The sequence below is a fragment of the Tinamus guttatus genome, unplaced genomic scaffold, assembly GCF_059628265.1.
Source record: "Tinamus guttatus ecotype Peru unplaced genomic scaffold, ASM5962826v1 Tinamus_guttatus_pri_ptg000035l, whole genome shotgun sequence".
NCBI classification, from domain to species: domain Eukaryota; kingdom Metazoa; phylum Chordata; class Aves; order Tinamiformes; family Tinamidae; genus Tinamus; species Tinamus guttatus.
Window position 1 is genome coordinate 1,300,301 of NW_028288569.1, and position 23,837 is coordinate 1,324,137.

A 23,837-nucleotide genomic window follows, 5' to 3' on the forward strand; every position below is an offset into this window, starting at 1 on the left:
TAAAACATCCTGTAAGTGGTATGGTGTCCAAGACCATGCTGTGCAGAAACAGCTGTGCAGAAAATCTCACTGTCTAGAACCAAATGTCCACAAAGGGGACAGAGCAGTCCTACAACTTCATTCGGACAAATGCAGATCCCACCACGTATACCCCTTTGGGGTCTCTCAAATTGCTGGGGGACGCAATCCCTTTTATCCTAATTTCCCGACCGAGGTACGCCCTCTGCTTTTCCCCACTGGTCAAGGTCCTCAGAAGTTACAGACTTCCCGGCCTGTCTGTACCAACCTCCCTGCCTCCTGCCTGCTGTTCTCACCCGAGGTCACCCGACTCCTTTGTCCCCTTGCCAAAGAATGGGGAGCAATTCCCTCCTTTGTAAAGGCACCCAAGTCTTGGCATATGCTCCTTGGTCTCACTCACTCCTGCTCCGCTCAGTCCTCCCCCCAGCATATATGGTCCTTTGTTCCGCTCATGAGCCAAACAACGTGGGGTAACTAACTAACTCCCTTATTTGTAAAGGCACAAACGTGCTTGTTCCGCTCAGACTCCTCTGTCTCCTTTGAGAATATTTGGTTCTTGACAGTGAGAATTTCTGCACAACGGGAAATAAAAATATTTCTAGCAGTTTTGATGTCTGCGGTGAGGCTGCTGAAGACTTCTAGGTTATAGTAAGTCTGATAGAGGGGTTTGGGAACAAGGCTTTGGTCCAGGAAAAAAAAATAGTGCAGCTAAAAGCTAGATATTTTATTATTATGCACAGGAAAACTTTAAACAAATAACAAGAGGATTTCATGCTTTATCTGCTAATTTAATTCATGCAATAACCCTAGAGGAGAAATATTATCATTTAATTTCCTAATGGTTTCACAGAACGAGTGTATTTTTTTATCCCCCGTACATACACAGTAACTTGGGAGACAGAGAAACAATTTCGGGGCAGATTATGTTTTGAGATGACAGCTGCATGAACCTTTTGCATGTTTGGGGGAAAAAAGGCCGACATTTCGCTAGGTTAAATGGCATTAAACTGCACAGCGCAAGGGCTGGGCAGGAGCTAATACTGCACCAGTCAACACTCTTCCTTCTTGACGTTTTACTCCTTTCTATTCCCGCGCCCCAAACGCTCGCCCAACACCGGGGACGCGAGGGCACAAGCCCGCCCGAAGCCTCCTCCCTCCGCCCCGCTCCCAGGCGCGCGCCGCCGCCATTTCCCATCGGCCGCCCGCCTCCCCGCTCCGCCCCTGGCCGCGCGCGGCTGCCGGTGAGTGCGGGGCTGCCGGGGAAGGAGCGCGTGGGGAGCCGCGCGCGGTCCATGGCGGCGGCCGGCGGGGCCAACGGCTGCGCCGCCGCGGGAGGCGGGGAAAGCGGCCGCGGCCGTCGCGGCGCGCCGGGCACCGCGGGTCTCGCCTGCACGGGCAGTGCCAGCTCGCCGGGCGCAGGGCCTCGTGGCTGCACATCCCCCATGCCCGAAGCGACTTGTGCATCAGCTCTGTGCCTCAGAGCGCGTTTGAGCCGCGTCCCCGGGGGCTGCGAGGTGCCAGGCACTGCTCGCTCCGTGTCCCTCGTGCCCGCGCAGTCTGCTGCCCTAGGCAGCGCAGCCGCATGCGTGTGTTGGCAGCCTGCAGGGAAGGGGCCCTTGAGTTTTGCCTGCTGCTGGCTTTTGAGCCCTTTAGTTTTTCTGTGTTTTCTTCTTCTGGACAAAATGTTAATAATACCATGTGTGGTGCTGCAGTGGGGGGAAGCAGCAGCACTCACGTGGTTGAGGAGCAGAATGGCCGTTTTCATTCCCTGTTGCTTTGGAGGGGTCAGAGTCTGTCTGTAGTTCCCTGGCCTGGGTAGAGAGGCCTAAACTTCTGGTGTGCAACTGCAGAAATACTGAAGTCATGTAACTGTTTCTGTCTGAAGCAGAAACACCTGCAGGCCCAGCGTGTTGACGTGTTTTGCTTGCTTGTTCTGATAAAGTAACGAAACACTGTAGAACTGCACTCTACTGCACTGTAGACTTCTTAAATGAAGCCCCAGCCTCCAGATTGCACATATGTGGATGTGAGTCTATGATTCAAAACTAGCAAGTCAGGTTTAGTTGCATATATGCTGTTAGCACTTGGGCATGTCAGTAACAGATCTCAGTGCTTGCAGCATCTTCAGAACTTACTAGCTAGTAGCTGTGGACTAATATTCAGGCTTTCTAAGTGCTTCCTTGCGTTACTGAGAACTGCAGCCGGGAACATCCATTTTCTCAGGAAGGTGAAGGTGTGTTACCTCCTGCTGGGTTAGGTCTATAGCAGGCTGCTGTTGAGGTGCAGGCTGATACAACTGGTGAAACACCTTGCTGCCTTGGAGTCTGTGGAGTAGTGAGCGTGTGCTACGCAGGAGAACTTCATCCTCTGTGTGAATATGAGAGCTAGAATGCTGTAACTTTCATGGTAAGGGATCTGTGTAAACATAACCACGTTAATAAATGAAATCACTATTTCTGGAATAAAACTGTTGTTTTTACTTTGAAATGGTAGCATACGTAGTTCTATCTCCTTCTGTGTTTGCTCTACAAACTTCTTTGAACAAGGGCAGTTTGTATTAGCAAGCCTGGATGTAGCATGAAAACTGCACACTATAATACTCGGTGCTAACTTACTGCCTCCATGTATAACTCAGCTTTTCAAGCAGGCTTTTCACCTGAGTCACAAGCTGTGGGTCACTCCAGGGATGCTGGCTTAAAAGTTAAGTCAGCAAGTCTGACTGCACGTACTGTCAAGCTAAACCTCCTGTTAACTTGGATTTTTACCTTAACCTTCCTGACACCTTGGCACATAAACCCCTTGTGAATTATTCTGTATTTTTACATAATCATTTGCAAGAATATTATCTATCTACCTGGAAAAGCAAACTGAGTTACTTCTATCTGTAAAATAAAATGTCTGCACTCTGTTGAAAGAATGCTTGTTATTCTACATAAACCCCAAAGTCTGAATGATTTGCAGATGTGGAAACACCAGCTTATAATTTTTTAGATTTTGGTGTAATTATGTAACATGAACAAAATGATTAAAAATTATGGAAGAGAGAAGACCTCTCTTCCATAACCTTGTTTTTGCCAGTTCTGGCCGTCCAGAATACACTGTGGAGACGCCAACAGAGGCTGAGCTTGTGTGTCACTGCAACAGTACGATGAGCATCACTGGGTGTCTAGCAGTGCAAAATAATCACAGATTCACAGAACGGTTAAGGTTGGAAGGGACCTCTAGAGATCATCTAGTCCAACCTCTCTGCATAAAGCAATGCAGCATAAAACTGTTCCCAAGATCTGAGACCTCAGGCAGGTGTCTTTTAATATTCTGACGCTGGCTCCACCTGCAGGAGGATCTACTCTAGGCTTTTCTGTGCCTTGGAAAAGATGGCTGTTACCACCCCTGCTAATTCCCTCACGGTGACCTGCTCTTTCATTTGTCCACCCTGTTTTCATGCCCTTTCCGTGTGTTTTCTTGTGTAGTTTTTACTGTACCCTGTTGTACTAGTGTAAGGGCTGCCTCATCACTGTATCTTCCTTCTTGCTGGTTTGGTAGGTATGTAACTGCCCAGAGTAACTGCATAGTTGCTGGGTATAAGTTACCCCGTCCGTTGCTTTGCCGTGGCGTGGCTTCTGTATCAAGAGCTGCCTTGTTTGATGCGAATGTTGGTGCATCCAGAGCGTGTCATGCTAGCTCCAAGGGTGCGCATCAGTGGCTGGCTGAGATACAGCTCACGCTGGGAATTAGTGCCCTTAATGTGGAGTGGTTTTATATAATGATAAATAAGTCTCTGATGCATTTGTATGATAAATACATAAACTCTAGATATATTCTAAACAAGTAATTATTTAAAAGGCTTGAAAAAGACAGTTTACAGTACGTAAGACAGATGGAAAAATATTCTTTCCTCACCCTCCCCAGCCCCCTTGCAGCCCTGTACCTTTTTAACTGTTTGGTTTCTGCATCTGAAATACTGCGCGTCAGCCCCCAGCTGCCTGTTGCTGGCATGTCATTTGTAAGGCTTAGCTGTGCTTTTATTCTGCTCTCAGTGCAGTTCAAGGAAGCATAATAGAGTACCAGTTTCTGCTCATGACCTTACCCTTTCCCTCCAAATTAACATTACATCTTTTAATTCAAATCTGAATCTTTAGGAATCTGCAGTTATTCCTACAGAAGAAGGATTCCTTAAGGCCTTTTGTCCACTACTGCTCTGTGTCTATGTTTGGATTCCTGTCTTTATAAGGCTCTAGAGTGTGGTTTTTATTTCATCATGTGTTCTTTAGTATAAACTCAGCTGCGGGATTGGGACTTCTCTGAGCAACAGCTTCCAGCAGAGTCCTTTGGAGTTTGCAGGAGAATGGGGGCCCATTGGGGCCTTTTTTTTTCTTGCTGCTTGGAGTGAATAGTGCAAGACACGCGTGAGCATCTTAAAGCAGAGCTGCTCCTGGTGCGCCCTTGCACCCATTTGGAGAAGACGAGAGGGGCTGCCCTGGGCGTGTGAGCTCTTGAGGTTGTGTTATGAGCTGACTATTTTGGTTTTCTCTCCTCTCAAACAGGAACATGCCTAAGAAAGGAGGGAAGCGTGCTGAAATGGGAAAGGAAATGCAGGCACAGTGTAAACGAGCAAAGGTGGAAGGAGCTTGTTCTCCATCACTTATGAATTATGAGAGCCCAGAGAGCCTCTTTGGAAGCTTGATCTCTCCCATCAAAGAAGAGATGTTTTTCAGGGAGTATTGGGAGCAAAAGCCACTGCTTGTTCAGAGAAATGACCCTCTGCTGGCTGCTTACTACCAGTCTCTGTTCCAATTGTCAGACTTGAAGGAACTGTGCTGCCAGGGTCTGTACTATGGCCGAGATATTAATATCTGCAGATGTGTGAATGGAAAAAAGAAGATTTTAAATAAAGAAGGCAAAGTGAATTACATGCAGCTGAAGAAGGACTTTGACCAGAAAAAGGCAACAATACAGTTTCATCAGCCTCAAAGATTTAAGGTTGGATCACTTCATTATCTTAGAATATAAAGAACGCATGTTGTATAACTTTTGGTCTGTTTTGCTTGAGTCATGGCAGACTTGGCTTCATCTCTGCCTCCAGTAAATCCAGGAGAGAGCGTGGACATCAATGACCTGCTGAAACCTGTATGTGAACTGTGTAGATTAAAACAGGGTTTATAATCTACCCTACATATTTTGGTGCTCTGTCACAGGAACAAAATATGACTAATGCTGTAAAATTAAGTATTAAAAAAATGTTTTGTCACATGTAATTAGGAAAATAGATTAAGTTGATCAGTAACCCCATGTCTGCTTAAATTAACCCTGCTACCAGATTTTGTTTTTTTCCCTCGTGCAAATACAAGATTTTTTACCACTTTCCCTTAGTGCAGAGGAAGGTGCGATATCGCACAAGGTATTTCCCAAGGCACACCACCGGCCTTGTAGGAGGATTGACTTTGAAGTGCTTTAGTAGCCCTCATATATTGAGGATGAGGCAGTGGTGTCTGTACAGTTGTGGAAAGGGCTCGTTTGCAAATAGCTGCTTGGATATCTTCCAGTTGTCCACTGTGGTGCAAACACAATTTAACCACAAAGTGATCCCTAGGGTCCCAGATGTACATCTGCATGCCAAGAATAGGGTCATGGGCAAGTGTAGCTCTGTTCAAGTGTAGCTGTGATGTCCAGTGGCAGGGGCTTCAGCTTTGAAATACTGCATGGTTTATGCTGAAATTTGGAGGTTGGGCAGAATGTACATTAATTGCACTGAATTTGTTCTTGGTGCAGCTCTGGTAGTTTGGCATCTGCTGATGTGAGAGTCAGGCCTGCATGTGCGTATGTCATGTTAGACGTGGATGAGTAGAGGTGGTGCCTGAATATGCCCAACCATTAATAAACAAACATGTTTTTGAAATGAAATTCAGAAAAGTAATAAGAAAAATCTGAGAGAAAAATGAAAAACAATAAAATCAATGTCTGGTCAGGGAGTAGTGCCAAGCTCAGCTATGTTTCATGTGCTGTGCATGAGCTGGTCATTTTCTAAGCCAAACTCAAGAGAGAGTTGGGATTTAGCTTCATCCCTTTTGCCTTCTACACTGGGGTTTTAAGATTACTGGACCTGGGCTTACCATAGTAAATATGTGACTATTTCATAGTTCAATATAAAAGCTTAAGATACATTCTTCAGAAATGTGCAGGGAGTTCTGGTGTTAATTTACATTCCTTGTAGAATTGAATTATGGCTTCACGTATTTTGCTTTAGTAAGATGCATTTGGAAAACAGGGAGACCATTTGTTTCTTTCTGTCTTCTTCCTCCAGTAGTACTTCGTACCATCTTGACCTGCTTTCTTACTAAGAAAAAAAAATCAGATGAAAGTAACACTCCATAAAGCATTAGTCTCTTTACTTTTCTTGAAAAGTGCAGTGTTTTAGAACTTTGGTTCAGCTTAGATAAAAGTAGCAGATGACTTAAAAGCTTTGTGGGCTAGCTACTAGAATGTTTTTTTTCCCTTTCTGTGGATTGTATTTACATAGATGAGTGATAGTTGAGGGAGGGTGACTGAAGTCTAATTGGCATTCTTCAGCATCTTTTATGATGTACTTCTTCATAAATTGGTTGGTTTATGCTTTGGACATATGTTTTAAAAACATTCTTTTGGCATGCATCAATTAAATATTAAAATACATATTTAGTTAGGGGGAGCAAAGTAATTTTAATAGATTGAATAACAGATACTAGAAATTATTGCTTTGAATGCCTCTAGCTCCCTGGCTTATTTAACCCAGAATCCTGATACGGGTGCTGTGAAATATCAGGAGCATATAAAAAGACAAAGCAGAGACTCTATCTCCTTGATTATGTGCTTGCAGAATCCGGCTTGATTTCTGTTGTAATTGGTACTGTTGAAAAAAAGGTTTCTGCCATCTTCGATGTTGGCCCATATACTGTGAGTGTTTTGTTTATTGCCCTAAAATGCATTGCTGACATTTTCTTGTTTGTCTAGCCCCGCTGTTGTTTGTTCTCTTGCCTGAGCCATTTTTAGGTCGCAGTGTCAACTTTGTAGCCATCTGTTTCTAGTCTTCTTGACTTACAGTTTACTTTCATGACCTTGTTTGCTTCAGTGCTGTTGAACTGCAGCAAGAGCATCTGTCTCCTATGGCAGCTGACGTTGATCCAGAGCATCTGCTTTCCCCACCTCTGTCTTCCTGTGCTTTCTGTGAGGATGTGATAATTCACTGGAAAAGCCTCCTGCGCAACTGGGTGTCTGTAACCTGGGAGGCAGCTTGGCCTGGCTGAGCTCCTCAGTGGTAACTTGATCATTTCTTTTTAAAGGAGGAGCTGTGGAAGATTCAGGAGAAGCTGGAGTGCTACTTCGGGTCTCTGGTTGGGTCGAATGTTTACATTACTCCTCAGGGGTCGCAGGGCCTTCCCCCTCACTACGATGATGTTGAGGTAGGCCAACCCAAACTTGTCTGTGAAAGCGTGTGTGGACTTTTGCTAGTGGCGGTAAGGTGGATGCCTATAGGTGTGCTTCCCACCCACCCCTGTGTTTTGGATTACCTTCCTATATAGAAATGCTTTTGCACTGAAGGCTTTAACTGCTTGCCAGTGTTTCTTTATTGTATTTTTTTTTTCCTTTATCTAATTTTACTGAAAAGGTACTGAGGTATAGTATGTGACGTTAAAGTGTGCTTTCTAGGCCTGATTCTTTCATTAGATGAAAGGAGAATTTGTTTTCCCAGCTTTCGCAGAAGCTTCCTAGCAGGCCTTTTTCATTTTCACCTCATTCAGATTGCCCAAGAATCCAGAAGTCCATTTCCCTTCACCAAGTACTTGAACTTTCTTCAGCTAGACACTGAACACAGACTGACTGTGCTGCTTCCCAATGTGCTGGTCCTGTTGCTCTAGCAAGTTACTGGAATAAGTGAGCCCTGCAATCCTCATGCAGTTTAAACTACCTTCTAAAAGAAACATTAAAATAGCAGATTAAAAATGAAAACTCAAAGTTGGGCCATCTAGCTTCAAAAAATATATATCACTCAAATGTGTTTTCTAATGATTTTTGCAGGCATTACAGAAAAGCTTTAAGTGGCAATGGAACAAATTCGTTATTTTTGTAATTTTAAAATTTTCCATTAAATACATATGGAGGTGGATTTTTTTGGTTATGTTTTGTTTTCCTGTTTGTTTTTTGCTGGTTTGTTTTCTAGCTGCACAATGAATGTGTCATTCCTAGAACCTGCACGTTCTGGAATATCAGCCATCAGCTTCTCATATCATCCCCTGGTCATTTCTGATGCACTGTTTGTCAGTGAATGGTGATAAGACTTGTTTCACTTAATAATTTGAATATTTATGTGGCAGCATTGCATCCGAGTTAATTGCTTAGCTGCTGCTTTAGTTACTGCGGAAAAACAGGAATTTATTCCTTAGAACACTTATGAAAGGTGATCTGTTTTATTCTCTGTCTATAAATGGAGCCTAAACAAATAGTTCAAATGTAAAGAAGGAATCCTGTTCCAAAGTTATAGACTACCTGAGAACAGGGAAGATGAAATCAATTTCTTAAGTTACCAGAAAAGCAACCTATATCACTTCTGCTTGCATTTTATTTCTGGTTTCTGGCATGGTTCCACAGACTCGCCAAGTAAGAAGAGAAGTTAAATTTTTTGAATAGCTGAATATGTGAGGGGTGGTCTTACGGATTTTGACTTGTACTCTTTTGCAGGTGTTTATCCTTCAGCTGGAAGGTGAGAAGCATTGGCGACTGTATAAACCAACGGTGCATTTAGCTCGGGAGTATAATGTTGAATCAGAAGATAGGATTGGGAATTCAACACATGAATTTGTTTTAAAGGTATAGTATTTGTTTTATCTGTTTTGGGCTATAGTTGCCAGAAAAGTAGTTGTATTTAAAATGGACCATTTCTTGAGAGTAATATTCTAAATTCTTTTAGTTGTGAAAATGACAGGGGGAGGGTAGGTTGGTGTGCACAGCACTGAGAACTAGAAATTTGAGTGATAATTGTCTGATCTATCATTTTTCAAAGGTATCGTTTGATCAGTAAATCAGTGCTTTCTGTTATTTCTTCAATATTTTTTAAGTTGGGAACCCTGAATCATTGGCCACTTTTGTGGAGTGCTGGGTAGAAAAAGCAGAAGCTCCAAGTAGTTACGACACATTTTGTGCTGTAACATGCTGTCTGATCCATCAGGCTAATCCATCTCTGCAGCAAGATTTACTCATTTGCTGGAGGTTGTCACTGCTTGGTGAATTGGAATGGAACGTTATACATGCCATGCTGGGCAAAAGCATGCTCTGAATCCCATTTTACTTGATATATTGATTTCCTTCCTCCCAGTAAAGAACACTAGGTTGGTTTTTGTTCTTTAGATTTAAAAAGGAGCAGTTCATGATGATGAGGCCATTCGACAAGAGATTATCTAGTGCTTCTGTGCTATTTTACATGTTTGTGTTTCAGCAGACAACATTGCTCCATTCTGGAAGCCACGCTAGTGTCCAGTTGCAAGGCCTGTGCCTGCAAAGTCTCCACGCTTTTCCTATGTTCAAACTTGCCTTTGGTGGTGGGTAGTTTAGGAATATTAGTAAATATTGTGTATAGTAAGGACCTCATTACTTACAAAGTTTGACAGTTGGTAATATGCAGTCCTTAGAATGTATTGATTGATGCAAAGCCTAGTGAATTATAGTTCACCTTCTTATTTTTGGAACACTTTGGGGTGTGCGCCAATACCTTTTAGCTTGATCTTTATGGAATGCTTTCTGCAAGTGGCGTTACAGTTGTGGACTGTACTTGAAATATTTTTCTGTAATGGAGTTTTAAGTGCTGTCTTCATTCCTTCTTAGAGGCAGTTTTGTCTGCTGGGTGCTCCTTGTCTTACCTTGTGGTTGTCTTTTTTATTTTATTTTTTTTATTTTATATACATACATTTTTTCCTAATTTGAGCTTTTATTAGTGTGGAGATTTCATTTAGATGGGTGAGATGAAAGATAGGGAGGGGGAAGGTGTTACTTGCTTGGTTTTGAGGTATGAAAACGGAAAGTTTTGAACAATGGTATTATAACACGTTACCATCATTATGGAGTATTTGATTTTTGATGTAGAATACTGGGCTCTTCCTTTGAGGAAATCTAGCTGGGTTCACACTGCACGGCTCCTCTGCTAGCCACCTGTGTTGTCAGTGGGTTCATTTCAGCTGCTTCGTCCCTGGTGTGCAGCTGCAGTGGAATGTGGTGGAATGTGCATATGTTATAATGCTAAAAGCTTGCTTTTTCTCCAGGCAGATGTATCAGACTTTCTGGTACAAAGTACTTTGTTTTATGTTACAAAAATATGCAGGGAAGATCTATTTTGTGATTTTAAAAAACGTAAGTTTTTCTGCATGGTGTTTTTGTTTGTTTATTTGTTTTGTATTTTGACAACAGTACAATAAGGTTTGACCTGGAATCCTAAATAAATAAGGAATTCTTCTTTATTTTCTTGTAGCCAGGTGACTTACTGTACTTCCCCAGAGGGACTATCCACCAAGCTGACACTCCTCTTGGGATATCCTACTCTACACATGTGACTATCAGCACCTACCAAAACAAGTAATTATTCTTTGCTTTTTTTTTGTCATAATATTTTCTTGAAAATTGAGACCCACACTGGCATTTCAAAGGGGAGAGCATGTCTTGTTGTTAAAACAGAACCTTGCATCGAGCTCTGCTTAACTTTTTTCTAGGTTCAATGTGTTTAGCCCTTTTCTGTTTCTTTGTTTTCTGTGAGTTGTACTAGATTGGGATGCATCACTACTCCTCTCAGAAATATGGTGAAATCAAACATACTTAGGGAATTGGGGGAAGGAGGGAAGGGGATCACTTTGTAACCGGTTATTTTGTCATTTCCCAGCAGTAGCTGTTAAGCTATAAGGTCGTTCTTGCACTTGAGGATCTCATCAGTGGCTGAAGTTCTTGTTCATTCATAACCCGGAGAATGAGTCATGAGTTACTCCTTTCGTCTTGTTCTCTCCGGCATTTGATAGTTGCCCACACCTATTCCAACTGATTTATTGCAAATTCTGCCTTTGCAAGTATTTCCTGCTCACCTGTGGTTTTTGTCACCTAACTCATTTATGCACGTCAGTTTTTTTTAGATAAACATCTGGTGTCCAATGAAACCATTTCATAACACAGAAAAATGCTGCTACCAGCTAACTAATCAGCCTCTCAGGCTTAAGTCACTGTCCAGAGTTATGAATTGGCAAGGATTTCTGCTTGCCACAAAACAGGGTGGGACAAGTTGGGATACATTCCAGGTGATGCTTAGACTTATCCCCAACCACCAGGTGCAGATTCAGGAAGCCCAGGATGTCAGAACTGCAGGAAACTTCTAACATGGCCAGTCCTCCATGGTTGAGAGAAGGTTTAAAATGAAGCTGCTCAAAGGCATGAGTCTTGGTAGAAGTTAGGTAAAGGTGCTTCTAATTTCTTCACACGTTCTACTTTTCTGTTCCTGAGGCTAGAACTTATTTTCTGCAAGTGTTGCTAGCTCTTTTAAAGAGCTGGCATAATTTATTACGCCGAGGCCATATTAGTGCTGACTCACTTGGCTAAGTTTGACAGTTCATCCAAGTGGACAAGCAGTGAGTGACCTCCAAACAGATGGTCGCATTCCTCCTCTCTTCCTCTGCCTTTTTGGTCACTTTCTTCATATTGAACTGCAATTCTTTCATCTCTGATGTAGTGAACTAATCAGAGGAGTGACAAGGTGCAGGTTAGCTTGTTGATGGAGGTTGAGCTGATTTGCTGCTTTACAGATCAGTACACAGGAATTTTTCTGAATGTGCAGAACAGGGTTTGTCCAGCTTGACCAAACACTCCCAGCCAGGACAGTCCTTGCAGAGCTATTGTATGTCAGGTGGTGCTGGAGAGATGGGAATTGCATTAATTGTAACGGAACGGGGTTGCTGAAGGTCTAACAAACAGGCTGGTGTGGAGTAAAGGTGGTTTCTCTGTGACAGCCTAAGCCAAAAGTCAACCCATGGAGTTACCTGAGAAACAGTACTGTGGGAGAGCCTGTTCTCTACGTGTCTGTGTAAAGGAAAATAGAAAAGCTCAAAGAGTTCCCCTCTTCCTAGGAGGAAGAAGTGGGAGCCACATCTGGTAAGGCTGTTGGCAGCAAGGTGTAAGAGGCTGCCTCTGCAGAAATCTTAACATAGGCTGGTGTTTTGATTTGGCTTTTAGAGGGGAGTATGGTCTGCAAGGATTTCTCAGAAAAGACCTCTCTGAAAACAGTTAGTCCATGTTATGGAGCACCCTGGAAGGACATGCAGGGAAAGCTGGGGTGGGCAGGAGATGCTGATGATAGAAATGGCCCTTAGAGATTTTTAGGCATTGAAACACAAGAGGCTCTGCTGTGCTGGGTGAAGGTCTCTCTGGGCCAGATCCCTGCCTGGGGCAGGCAGGGAAATGGGGAGGAGTTTGCTTTCACCAAGGCAATTTGGCAAAGCTGTGAGTAGCTGGAAATAGTTACTGATGGTTGGAGAGTCAGGGCAAGAAAAGGGAAACAGTAAGGAAATGTCAGGTGCCTAATTGCACTTGTTGGACAGGATCCTTCCCTCCCACTTCATAGCCCATAGTGGAACACCTGAGGTGATGAGTGGAAAAATGTGAAGGAGGCTGTAATAAATGTCACACATTCATGAGTCTGTAATAAATGTCATACATTCATGAGTCTGCCAGAGCCTTGGATTTTAGCCACACCTTTGGGTTATTGCCCATAAAATGAACCTGTGAGAGAGGGGTAGGGAGATGGCCCGTACATGCACTGTACAGTGCTTTGTGTGAGGGGCACGTGCCTGAAGAGGTTGACACAGAAGAGGTGCAGGCAGTAATCCTCCCTCCCCGTGGAACAGAAGCAGAGCGAGCAAGACACAGTCTTTGTGGTAACTATTCAGGCTAAAAATGAGGCTCCATGTTGGGCGAGATAACCCTGGATACCCTTCCTTTGTCAAAATAAAAGTGTCTTAAATGACATCACCCAACATATAGTTTCTGTGGTGAGGCCACAAATGGATGCGGTTGGGTAGTAATGGCTCCAGCAGGGCTTCCTCATTCCCTGAGGTCAGCTTTAATCTGAATCCCCCAGTAGAGGGCAAGCATGTGAATCGGAGCAAACTGGCCCCTTCTCATGCCAGTTCCTTCCCTCAGTAGCAGTGCCACCGACCTGAAGCTAGTGAGGATGCAGTGCAGTTTGAGAGCGGGCTGCCACCTGGGCCTGCAGAACAGCAATGACAGGTCACAGCAACAGAGAGGATCTGGCACCAGAGCTAAAGGGCTCAGCCCTTGGCATTGGTTAAGGCACCACGCCAATCTTAAGGCTTCCCCAGGTATTAATGACATTGGGGCAGTTGTATTCCTCTTTCATTTCAGTACAGCTGTTTCAGTCTAATTTGTGTTTTCTTGCTGATCTTCAGCTCTTGGGGAGATTTCTTGTTGGATGCAATTCCCGGCCTTGTGTTCGATACAGCAAAAGAAGATGTGATGCTGCGGAAGAGCATACCAAGGCGACTGCTTATGGTAAATAGGAGGGCCTAAGGGAATCCGTGCTGGATTCCTTTGAGCTTGGGTTCATGTGAGAGCCACTCTGTGTGAATATTTAGCAGGTGGATATTGCTGACTCAACAAAAAAACTGAGTAGCATTTTGAGAATGCTTGCAGACCGTCTGGAGAACGCCAGCGAACTGAGATCATCTGACATGAAGAAGGATTTCATTATGAACCGGTTGCCGCCTTACTTGGGAAATGACTCTGATTCTCTGATACCAGGTAAGTTTTTAACTTGGCTGATGTGATGGTAGAGCTGCTACTAACTCTGCATTTTATGATTTTTGTGTTTTATGTTAAGGAGAGCTCTTAGCTGAGAGGCTTCATGTTGTGTGTAATTGCACGCCTCAAAAGGTAGACTTGTGTCTGGTGGAAGAGATGACAGGCCTCTTTCTTAGATTAAAGCAAACGTTATCCTATAATGAAATTGGTGATTTTGATGAACTACTGTGAACTGAGGATGTTAAACTGGTAGAAATTGTCCTTATGCTCTAGTTTGTTGTTTAAACTATACTTACTGTTCCAAGTTTAGGGTCAGTTTTCACCAGTTCTCTGGTTTCCTTCCTTTCTAATACAGGCCTTTTTTTTTCCTTAGGTGGGAAATTGCCAAAATTAGATAGCAAAATCAGACTGCAGTTCAGAGATCATGCTGTAATTACTGTGGAGCCGGATCAAGAGAATGCTGTAAGTAAAACAAAACCATCCCCATAGGCTTGGGGGAGGAAAAGGGTGGGTGACATGGTGAGAGTTGGTTCTCTGTTGCGCTGGCTTTAAAGTGGCCTTGCAGTGTACTTAGTTGGATCCCACATCTCACTAGGATTTGTTATAATCATGAGGCTGTTGTAATACGGCATGTTCTTGCCTTTTGGAGATGTACCAAATTGAATTTGTTCTGTGATTCTGCACGCTAGGTGCCTGTTTTTTATTTGGGATTAGTTGAGTTCATTCATTACAACTGCTAAATGGACTCTATAGCTTTTGACAACAGTTTGTTTTATTCCTTATTTTCAAGTGCATAAACAAGTTCTAAAAATCGACTCCCTCGAGAGGAAATTCTCTTGGCTGCAGCTGTTCCTGGGGGGGTCTTGAAGACTGAATGCAAATGCAGCCAGTTATCTTTGTCTAAAGTGGTGCCAGTGACTACTGAATTGTTCCACAAAATCGATGGGAGTTTTGGGTTACAGTGTTCAGACTCTGGCTTAGTTATGTAGGTTTGTTTCTGTGCATTTGAGACTGTTATTGGAGAATGGCTCCTTGAGTGACAGCTTCAGGATTTTAGGATTTAGCATTCTGCTTGTAGAAATGCCTTCTTTCTTCTTTTCTTTTTTTTTTTCTCCTTTTTTTTTTTACATAAAATATTTACCCTGTAAGAAGAATGTAGCTCACCTTCCAGATTATTCCCTTTTTTCCTGCCCCGTTTTGTTTGTGTGCATACTGCTGTTTGTTAGAATATGTGAGGTTTGGGGCATTTTTTTTGAGTTGTGATTCCTTTGTTGTCAGACAGCTAAATCATGCCTGCAGCAGGCATGCAAGACTGCAATTGGGTGAGACCAGCCCGTGGAATTTGCACTGCTTTGATCATGCATTTTCAGGATGCAGAGCAGTTGCATAATGGCAATGTAGTGATACATGCTCCTTCATTATGCCATCTATGATGTGCAACTTACTTAAATTGCATTATTTATTTAATAAGTTAGAAAAATGGCACAGTGCAGACTCAGTCCTGTGAATCTCCTGGAGGCAACATTAAGGCAGAAGAGAAAAGGCTGTACCTTTTTCAGATGTTTTGCACAGATGCAAATTTATGTCATAAATGGCTGTTCTGTTACTCTGGTGAATTGCTTTAATTGATCCCTGTGGCAGATGATGATAATATTGTCACGTATTCTCAACTCCTTTCTTCCTGTTGTCTCATAGGATGAGATTCGCAAAGAGATGGTTTATGTGTATCACTCGTTAAAGAACAGAAGAGACACTCACATGATGGGGGCTGAAGATGATGCTGCCAGTGAGGAAGGCACATCACAGGTATGTTCGCCAATTCAGTTGAGCACACAAAACCAACAACCAGAAAAGTCCCATCACCATCTTGTGTTTTGCTGCATTAGGTGAGTTTGTCCTAGATGATAAGGTACTGTGGACCCTAGTTCTGCTGTATCCCTCAGGCCCCAAGCACTTCTGCCCACTCCTAAGGAGTTGGGTGTGCTGGAACTGCAACACAGAGGCAGTTAATGCTAGAACTGTGTAATCTCTTATTGAATTAACCACTTGAGGTGTTAACAAGATTTCTCTTGTGTGCCTAGGTAACAAAGTTGAAATGCAAAAAGTCCTGGTGTATATAGGTGTATATAATATATTTTTGCTTGAAGTGTAAGTTCTCCTGAAGATGGGCTGTGTCCTTTGGGAACTGTTCATTCCGCTTTGTGACAGTAAGATGCTGTAGCTTAGGAATGTGACCCTAAACACTTGAATACAGGTTTTTGCAAATACATGGTAGAGGCAAAATAGGAACAGATTTTTGCCTGTTCTTTCCTTAGTAATTATAGCCAAGACTTTAGACTTTGCCTGGCTCTCTCACTTTTTTTGAAAGATTTTGTAGATCCTCCACAGTAGAGAAGCCTGGTAGAGGCATCTGTGAAAAATGTGTGCAAATCCCCAAATATAGTTTAGTGCCTTTAAGCTCCAACTGTGATGACAGTACTGCTCTGAGGCTCTGCTATGCTATTTGCAAAGATTGTGCGTGTGAGGTAGCCAAACCCATGTACCCATGCAAAAGTAAAAAAGAAAAAAAAAAGAGGGAGAGGGAGCACTGGGCAAGTCTGTGAATTAGAAAGATATTTCCTTCTTCAGTGCGGAAATCCAAAAAGGAAGACATGCACCCTAGGCTTCCTGCTTCATAAGGTGTGATGATCAGCACACACAAGAGATGTCAGCTATATTTCTGTTTGAAAAGGCTAGCAGGATGCTATGCTGTCTCTTGCAAGATGTTTCTAGAAATCCCAGCATGAAGTGGAGCAGGAGCACATACATATCTGCTTATCAGTACCGCCTTCCTAACCCTATTATGTAATAGGAAAAATCTTGCATTTAGTTGAAGAATTATTTTATTTTCCTTTTTTTTGCAGCAGACTCATGGACTGCGTTTTCCTTTGCCATACTTGGATGCACTGAAGCAAATCTGGAGCAACAGTATTGTTTGTGTTAAAGAACTGAACCTTATTTCAGATGAAGAGAAAGAAAACCTTGCCTTGGCACTATGGACTGAATGTCTCATTGAAGTTATTTGATGCTCTCGCAAATTAGCTCATCCTGGAAGTAACCTTCCCAGTCCTTAAGAGCCTCCTGCCAAGAAAGACTTCCCTGCCACCCCCATCCAACCTTTGGTTTGTATTGATGTCTAACAAAGCACTGCAATACATACTTCGGTACTATTTCAGCGTCAACTGTTATTTTTGTTCTTTTAATGCTTTGGGAAGACTGGAATCTGGAAAATAGGTAAGCTGCTTAGAAATGTTAGCAGCAACACAACTCATGCAACTTTAATTACTAGGCTATTACTACCCTTCGGAAAGTTCTATCTCCCCACAAGGTATGGGTCCTCTTACCTGCCACAGGTAAGGAGGCCTAATTTAAGTGTAGGAGTGAGTTCCTTTAGGATTTTATATGAGAGTACCCTCCTCCCTGTCCCCAAACACTTGTTTTAGATATTAAATCTTGGTTGCCCCTCTTGTACCCTGTCCTTCTTATTTTAACTGCTGCTTGAAATCACTTGAAATCTCTGCTTGACCTTCCTACTGCTTTCCAGCAATATCTGTGCAGTCTTGAAATGTGAACGAGAACAAAAGAGTGACCACCAACATGTCCTTTTAAAATTAGGTTAAAACTCCCGTTTTTTTCTTTAGTCAGACAGCTCAAGACAACAAAGGAACTCATCACTTAATGGAGCTACTGTTTATATTTAAATGCTAACTGTCTGTTCTTGGTAAACGCTGTGTTGTCCACTGAGCCACAGTGGACAACATATCTGAATGACCTGAATCTCCAACCTGAATGCTGGAGCATCCCCTTTGTACCTAGTTTTGGGGGTCAGCTAAAGATGCACAGGAGCAGACAGCAGGACCTTGTGAAAAAGGGTGTTGTTCTTGCAGCTGGTGAGTTAAACAGAAAGAAGGAGTCTTCATACTGGTTGTGCTTTTTTCTGCTCAGGAGAATCCCAGTCTGTAATGGCTGTTCGTGTTCTTTCCTTTGAAGCAATGAGACTTCCTAGGGAAAATCCCATTCTTCCTAGGTGCTGCCGCTTTGGCTTAGAAGAGAAAGAATTAAAACAAAAATAAACTGTGAATAGTTTTAACCACTGCTCCTCACTCCATCTTCATTTTTGGGAAAGCAATTGAAACCTGTACTGGAAGTCTTCATCTTCAACACTCATTTGCATAGTTCCTGCTAGTAGTGCAATTATTTTAGTATGTAAGTATCTGAGTATCTTAAGTCATTTGATACACCTATTCCTTTTTTTTCATCTATTTGAAAGAAACTAGTTTTGTTCTGGAGCATGCTTGAGAGTAAGGAAGAAAGACCAAGTTTCTTGTCCTAAAAAGTTTTATACAATTAAAATATACATGCTTAGCATTTTATATTCAAGATCTCTTAGTACAAAAAAGCCTGCTTTACTTCATTATGTAACACTGACACACCAACTATGCTTTAGTCAATCTTGGTTTAAGCAGATTGAGCTTTTACACATGCTTTTAAAATTGCATATGGAGAGCAAAAATCATCTGTAGAACACTTGGTATACTGACTTACATAGAAAGCTAAACAAGTGCTTTTGTTGGAAAAATATATACATTTGAATATATGTTACTTAAACAACATCTGTAATTTTAGAATGCAAAATAGTAAGTGCAAGTAGGTAGTATTTTTTTATTAAATAGTACTATATAGAACTCCATTTCATACAAAAATAGACATCCATATGTTTTATTTTTGTGGCAGACTTTTTCTTTTTTTAAAGGGTGAACCTGCTTGAATGCACAAGTGGAACAGTTACACTTTCTGGAAATGAAAATAGTATCTTTGTCTTTAGCTAATCTAAACTCTTTAAATAATTATAGAGTTGCATATCCTGAATATACAAATAAGGAAGAACAATATTACATCAATGTCAATGAAGCAAACTAAATCAGTGACACTGAAATGAAGATACCAATGATCTAAGGGATTTCTCTTTCAGGGACTTCAGGTGATCACAGCCCTTCAGATGCCTCCAATATTTCTCACTATGGTGAGAGGAACAGGCCTCAAACCTGCAACATCTCGAGTCCCGTCAGGCATTTCACTCTCTCAGAGGTTGGCTAGTGGGATGGTTGCATAGTATTGAAGTTGAGGAATTTGCCAACATACAAAGGGCTTTTCTTTGTTAGTGTAATTCCTCATCCACAGGTTAAGATGTAGGTGTTGCTGATGAGAGTGAAGTTAGTGTACAGTACATGGCTCCTCTGAGAGTAAGCAAGTGTTGGAATGCAGGCTGTTAGCACCTCTGAAAATATGTACTGTGGTGAATTACGTTGAATGATCGTATTAAATTAACTTATATACATCAAATAAAATACAGCTAGAGTACTGTTACTATAGAGCTATTACTGCTCTATATTCAGCTAGCCCTTATAGAAATCTAGCCTGATCCAGGATATGCACACATATGGCTGTATGTTAAAGCTCATCTTCAGAGGCAACTCACAATTTTCATGGGTTGGAAATAGCTTATGTATTAACAAAGTAAGTTCCTGAATCCAGAAATTTTAAGCTGTTAAAACAAGGGAAGGTAATTTTACTAGTAACAGTGGGGAGGTAAAAGTTACGCTTTTTATACTGTTCTGTTTGACTCACTGAGCTGGCAAGTCCAGTTCAAAGTTGCCTTTATGAACAAAATAAACTGCACTTTAGCAAGAGAGATGGTTTGAGATTCAGGATTTCTTGAAGGCTAAGCAGTTTTACCTGGGATCTAAAGCAGTCCAATGCAACCTCATTCAAGCTCCTTAATGCATTAATTCTTCAGGGAATTTCCATCCGCTTTTGGGAGAAAGGTAAAGGCAACATTTCTAAAGTGCCTTTTCCATGCTATCTTACAGATCATGTCTTGCAAAGCTTTTGTCCAGTCTCATATGTTATACTTTAATACTTCAGAGGAGCAGTAATAGTGAATTTCATAGGAGTGGCCTTAAAGAATCAAGAGTGCAGTCTCTGTGGAAGACTCAACTTCACCTCCTTCAGATTTGTGCAAAATTCAGTTGTTTTAGGAGTCAGTGCTTGGCATGAAGAAGAGCAGAGAAGATTTGCTGTTTAAGGTTCCAGTGGTATGTGACTTCAGTAGTTCTTTTTCTCTAAATTTTCATAATCCACTTAAGGTCATCTTCCCAAATCTCTGTGGTGGGTTTTACTCACAGTATTTCAATGTCCCATTTCTGTGATTGTTCATCCTCTATGGGCTGATTCATAATTATGTGATTCTTGTCATAATAGTTTCCTCCTTAAAACAAAACAAACAAACATGTGAAGGCAAAAATAGACAAATTCTCAGAAAATATTATTATTTATATTTATATCTTAAAATGTGACCAAGTAGGAATATCAGCTGAAAACCAGAAATTCTTTCACAAAGGAGCCAGTGTCTGCTCTTACACCGTCTGTATGTTTTTCTCCTTCAAACTGTCACTTGTCAGCCTAGCCCCTGATGACTATGGCCTACAGTAAAAGAGATACAAGATTCCTCCATTAGTTAGGTAGCAGGAGATACCAGAAAGCAGAGACTTCACATGCACTTTGGTGCACAGAAGCAGCACTACTAAAGAGATTTTGCTGTTGGCAGGTCCTGATCTCCTTCCGTGTGTAGGGATTCTTAAGGCACATCCTGCTGCTGGAGGTACACAGACTCATGGGGTTACTTGGTATAGCACCTATATATGTTTCACCTGCAAACTTGTGAAATCCTTAAAATAAATTCTCTCTCCTTTGGATACATGTAGCATAGAAAGGACAGTGTGTTTTTACTGTTACACAATAAAGAAAATTCAACCAGGAGAAATGAGAGCTCCTACAGCTTTATCATCAAGTTGTATCTCCCCATACCAGCTTTCAGCATCGGATTTTTGCAGTAAAATAGCAGCAGCTTTCTGATATTATAAAACTTGCCATCACTGCTACCCGTGGGGATTTCACTTTGCTTTTAATGGCTTGCTACTTAATATTTATGAGGTAGTAATGGTGGTTTAACTCCTTAGCTCCAAATGTCAGAAATGCTCTGATAGTTTAACATTGTTGGTCTGAGAATTCATTATCACAAAATTGCAGGTGCAAAGATCATATGTGTAATGGCCAGTAGGGCATTCAGTGTAAATGCTGATGCCTTCGGCTGTGGGATGTGCCATAACCTCTGTATATAAGCCCTGTATATAAAAGGTTTGGGCTATCAATTCACTTAGCGCTTGCTTCTGAGAAGATACCACCACGGTGCTCCCAGTCTCATAACCAATTGAATTACTGTTCCACTGCCTTCCCTTAGGGATAAAAAAAAAAAAAAAAAAACAGTGGGGCCTGAAACAAACTGTGTCTAGGGACAGGCATTTGTCATTGAGTGGCTCTCCCAAGAGAGGCAGCGGGACTAGGCCTTGAGCACACAGAACTCAAACTAGCCTGGCCCCATTACAGAGCACACGTGGCTCTTTCTGAGCTCCACCTATTGCTTGCTTGTTTTTCCTTCACCATTTTGCCATCTGTAGCTTCTGTTTCTTGTCATCAGCATTACCAAACTCCTTGAAGTAGGGCTAGTTGTCAAAATACACCTCGGGGATCAGTTATAAAGAATAAGGTTCTTCTCTGTACTCACTTCTCTTGTCCCACTGTCAAGTAACTGAACATAAACCTAACAGGGTAGACAAAAAAACCCTGGAAGACTGCAACTGACCACAATCAAAAATGCATGTAGAACATGTGAGGGTGTTTTCTTTTTCTTACCTTTAATATCAAGCACCAGTTCATCACTGAGGTATGAACTGATGGTCCCATCCTCGTTGAGTCTCCACTTCTGCCTGTCCTTCCCGTGCTCCGTCCAGAGCGCGACTTTGGCCCCAGGCACGTCTCTACCACCGATGACATCGAGGCAGGCATCATTAGCCTAAGGGACAGGAAGGAAGCTGTGATGATATCAGGGCCACAGAGCCTGTTTGGTGCCTGACCACTTGCCATTTCGGGCACCGAGCACGTTACAGTAACTGTGTGGCTGTGGCTGGTGGTAAGACTGGTGAGCAAAACCAGATTATTCAGTGACGGATTAATTCATTGATCATAGAAGATGGTATTTGTTACTTCAGCTATTGCTTATATGAAGTATTACTTATATTAATAGCAATTATACAGCATTATGCAAAGTCACATACATACAGCCTTTCTTCACATAATACCTTTTAACTTGCAGAGAAACTCCAAACTCTGTAGAGATAACAAACTTTCTTAAATTAAGACTTTATGAAGATAAAACAAGTGCCTACTTTCAGGACCATCGTCTCAGTACACAGCTATGAAAAAGATGACAGGATTACCAAAGCAGAAGATCGCATCTGTCTCTAAATGTAAGAGGTTTTGGTAAAAAACCAAAGGGATCAGAAGCTACCTGGTGTTAAAGCTAGCCTATAGCAAAAGGCAAAAAGCGAAAGGGCAAGGGGTAACAGAACCCACTTCCAGCACGTGGGAACTCACCTTGGATTTGAAGAGGCCGCGGCAGTAGTGCCAGACCTGGGTATTCTTGCCATTGTACGGCGCCGCGCACACTGACGTTGCTCTTATATCTGCCAGGCTTCCAGCAACTGTCAAATATTTACCTTGAGCTCGGTTCTTAACTCTGAGGTACACGGCTGGCTGAAATAGCGGGAAGGACGACGGTTACAGCACACGGATTCAGAAAGTCGGGGGGCTTCCTCCCCTCCACCCTATGTTAGTTTTCCAAAGCTTGCACTTCGCAACGTTGCAGACCAGCATGTGACACAAAGTACATAAAAAGCAGCAATGTACTTTTCACATGCAGCTGCACGCAGCAGTGGCAGATAGGTTTTTAGTGTATCTGTGTATATAGGATATAAATAGAACATACACCTATGATACGTCAATGCCAACGTGTTCAGTACGTTCCATTCACTCCAAGGCTGGAAAGGGGGCTCTACGCTACAAACTTTTTATTCTCAGGATACATAACTTACTGAGTCACATGTCCAACAACTTCAGCCCTGTTGACTGGAATACGTGTCAGGGAAGTTAAATCTTTGCTTTTGAATGTACACAAAAAACGGTGACTTAAAAAAAACCCCTGTGGTTTCACCTTTTGCTCCAGTCCTCAATTACAACCAGTTTCACAGCTACTACAGGATACTGAGCTATAAAGGGCAGTTCTCCTCCCTTTCCCCCCATATAATTTGTCTTCCAAGACCTCTGAACATCCTTTTTTTCCTAATAAAAACAACCCTAAGTCAGAAAATATAAAGCCTCTTTCCACTACACATCCATAAAACAAGGTATACAGTTAATTGCTGACAACGTATAAGGTCTTTACAAGGCCAGGATACTATTTTTAAAGTCACTCAGCAAATTGTTATTTCTCATCATGCTTCTCATCATGATTTCTCATCAAATCATAGCTTGACTGTTTCACTTTTTCTTGCACTAGCTAAATTAGCAGATTTGACTTTTGAAAACTAATTTATAATGGGGAAAAGAGGATATATTACTTGCAAAACAAAAGCCCAAATGGGAATCTCTTGCTTGCTACCAATTCCAAAGTGTTCCAGTGAGCAATTATCTTCGTGGATTCATCATTTTAAAAGTTCCTTTACTTTTCTGGGGTGGAGAGGAAGCATGTTAGTCTAACTACTGCAGACCTTTAGTTTGCTGCAAGGTTTGCTCAGATGAATCTAGTGTTTAAAAATAAAGCAGCATTCTTCACTAAGTGAAAACAAGTTGTTCTGTGAGCAGCACAGGACATAAAAACTCATCTCCTGTGGCATTATTGCTCACATGCCCCAAATGCACGCTGCTGTCCTCCCTCCTGGGCATGCAGCATCACGTGCAGAAGTTACTTTGGCGCTTGTGTGTGTGTCTGTCTACCTAAGGCATCTTGGATAAGCAGAGAGGCAGTGTCATTTCTGCCTTTCCTTAAGAAAAGGGCCTTTGGTTCAGTC

The 23,837-nt window shown here is 42.2% G+C and overlaps 2 protein-coding genes across 4 annotated transcripts in view; one reads left to right on the forward strand and one right to left on the reverse strand.

Annotated features, from left to right (window-relative positions):
• Positions 1–4,445: 4,445 nt before the first annotated feature.
• RIOX2 (ribosomal oxygenase 2) lies at positions 4,446–17,042 on the forward strand. Of its 2 annotated transcripts, none has more exons than XM_088533342.1 (9): positions 4,446–4,998; positions 7,335–7,454; positions 8,731–8,859; positions 10,511–10,614; positions 13,482–13,584; positions 13,668–13,833; positions 14,207–14,295; positions 15,529–15,639; positions 16,737–17,042. In XM_088533342.1, the coding sequence occupies exons 1-9, from the start codon at positions 4,567–4,569 to the stop codon at positions 16,896–16,898; spliced, it is 1,416 nt and encodes a 471-aa protein (XP_088389468.1). In that variant the 5' UTR covers positions 4,446–4,566; the 3' UTR covers positions 16,899–17,042. The 2 variants fall into 2 exon arrangements, with proteins under 2 accessions (XP_088389468.1, XP_010212080.2); XM_010213778.2 differs by having other exon boundaries at positions 16,740–17,042.
• Positions 17,043–19,561: 2,519 nt separating this feature from the next.
• The window catches only part of LOC104566978 (ADP-ribosylation factor-like protein 6), a 113,181-nt gene continuing 108,905 nt past the window's right edge, over positions 19,562–23,837 (reverse strand). For both annotated transcript variants that reach the window (XM_088533493.1, XM_088533503.1), the window contains 3 exons: positions 22,366–22,524; positions 21,625–21,784; positions 19,562–20,140 (listed from right to left, as the gene is read on the reverse strand). In XM_088533493.1, coding sequence (XP_088389619.1) covers positions 20,052–20,140; positions 21,625–21,784; positions 22,366–22,524 — 408 coding nt within the window. In that variant the 3' untranslated portion in view covers positions 19,562–20,051. The remainder of the gene's footprint in view (positions 20,141–21,624; positions 21,785–22,365; positions 22,525–23,837) is intronic.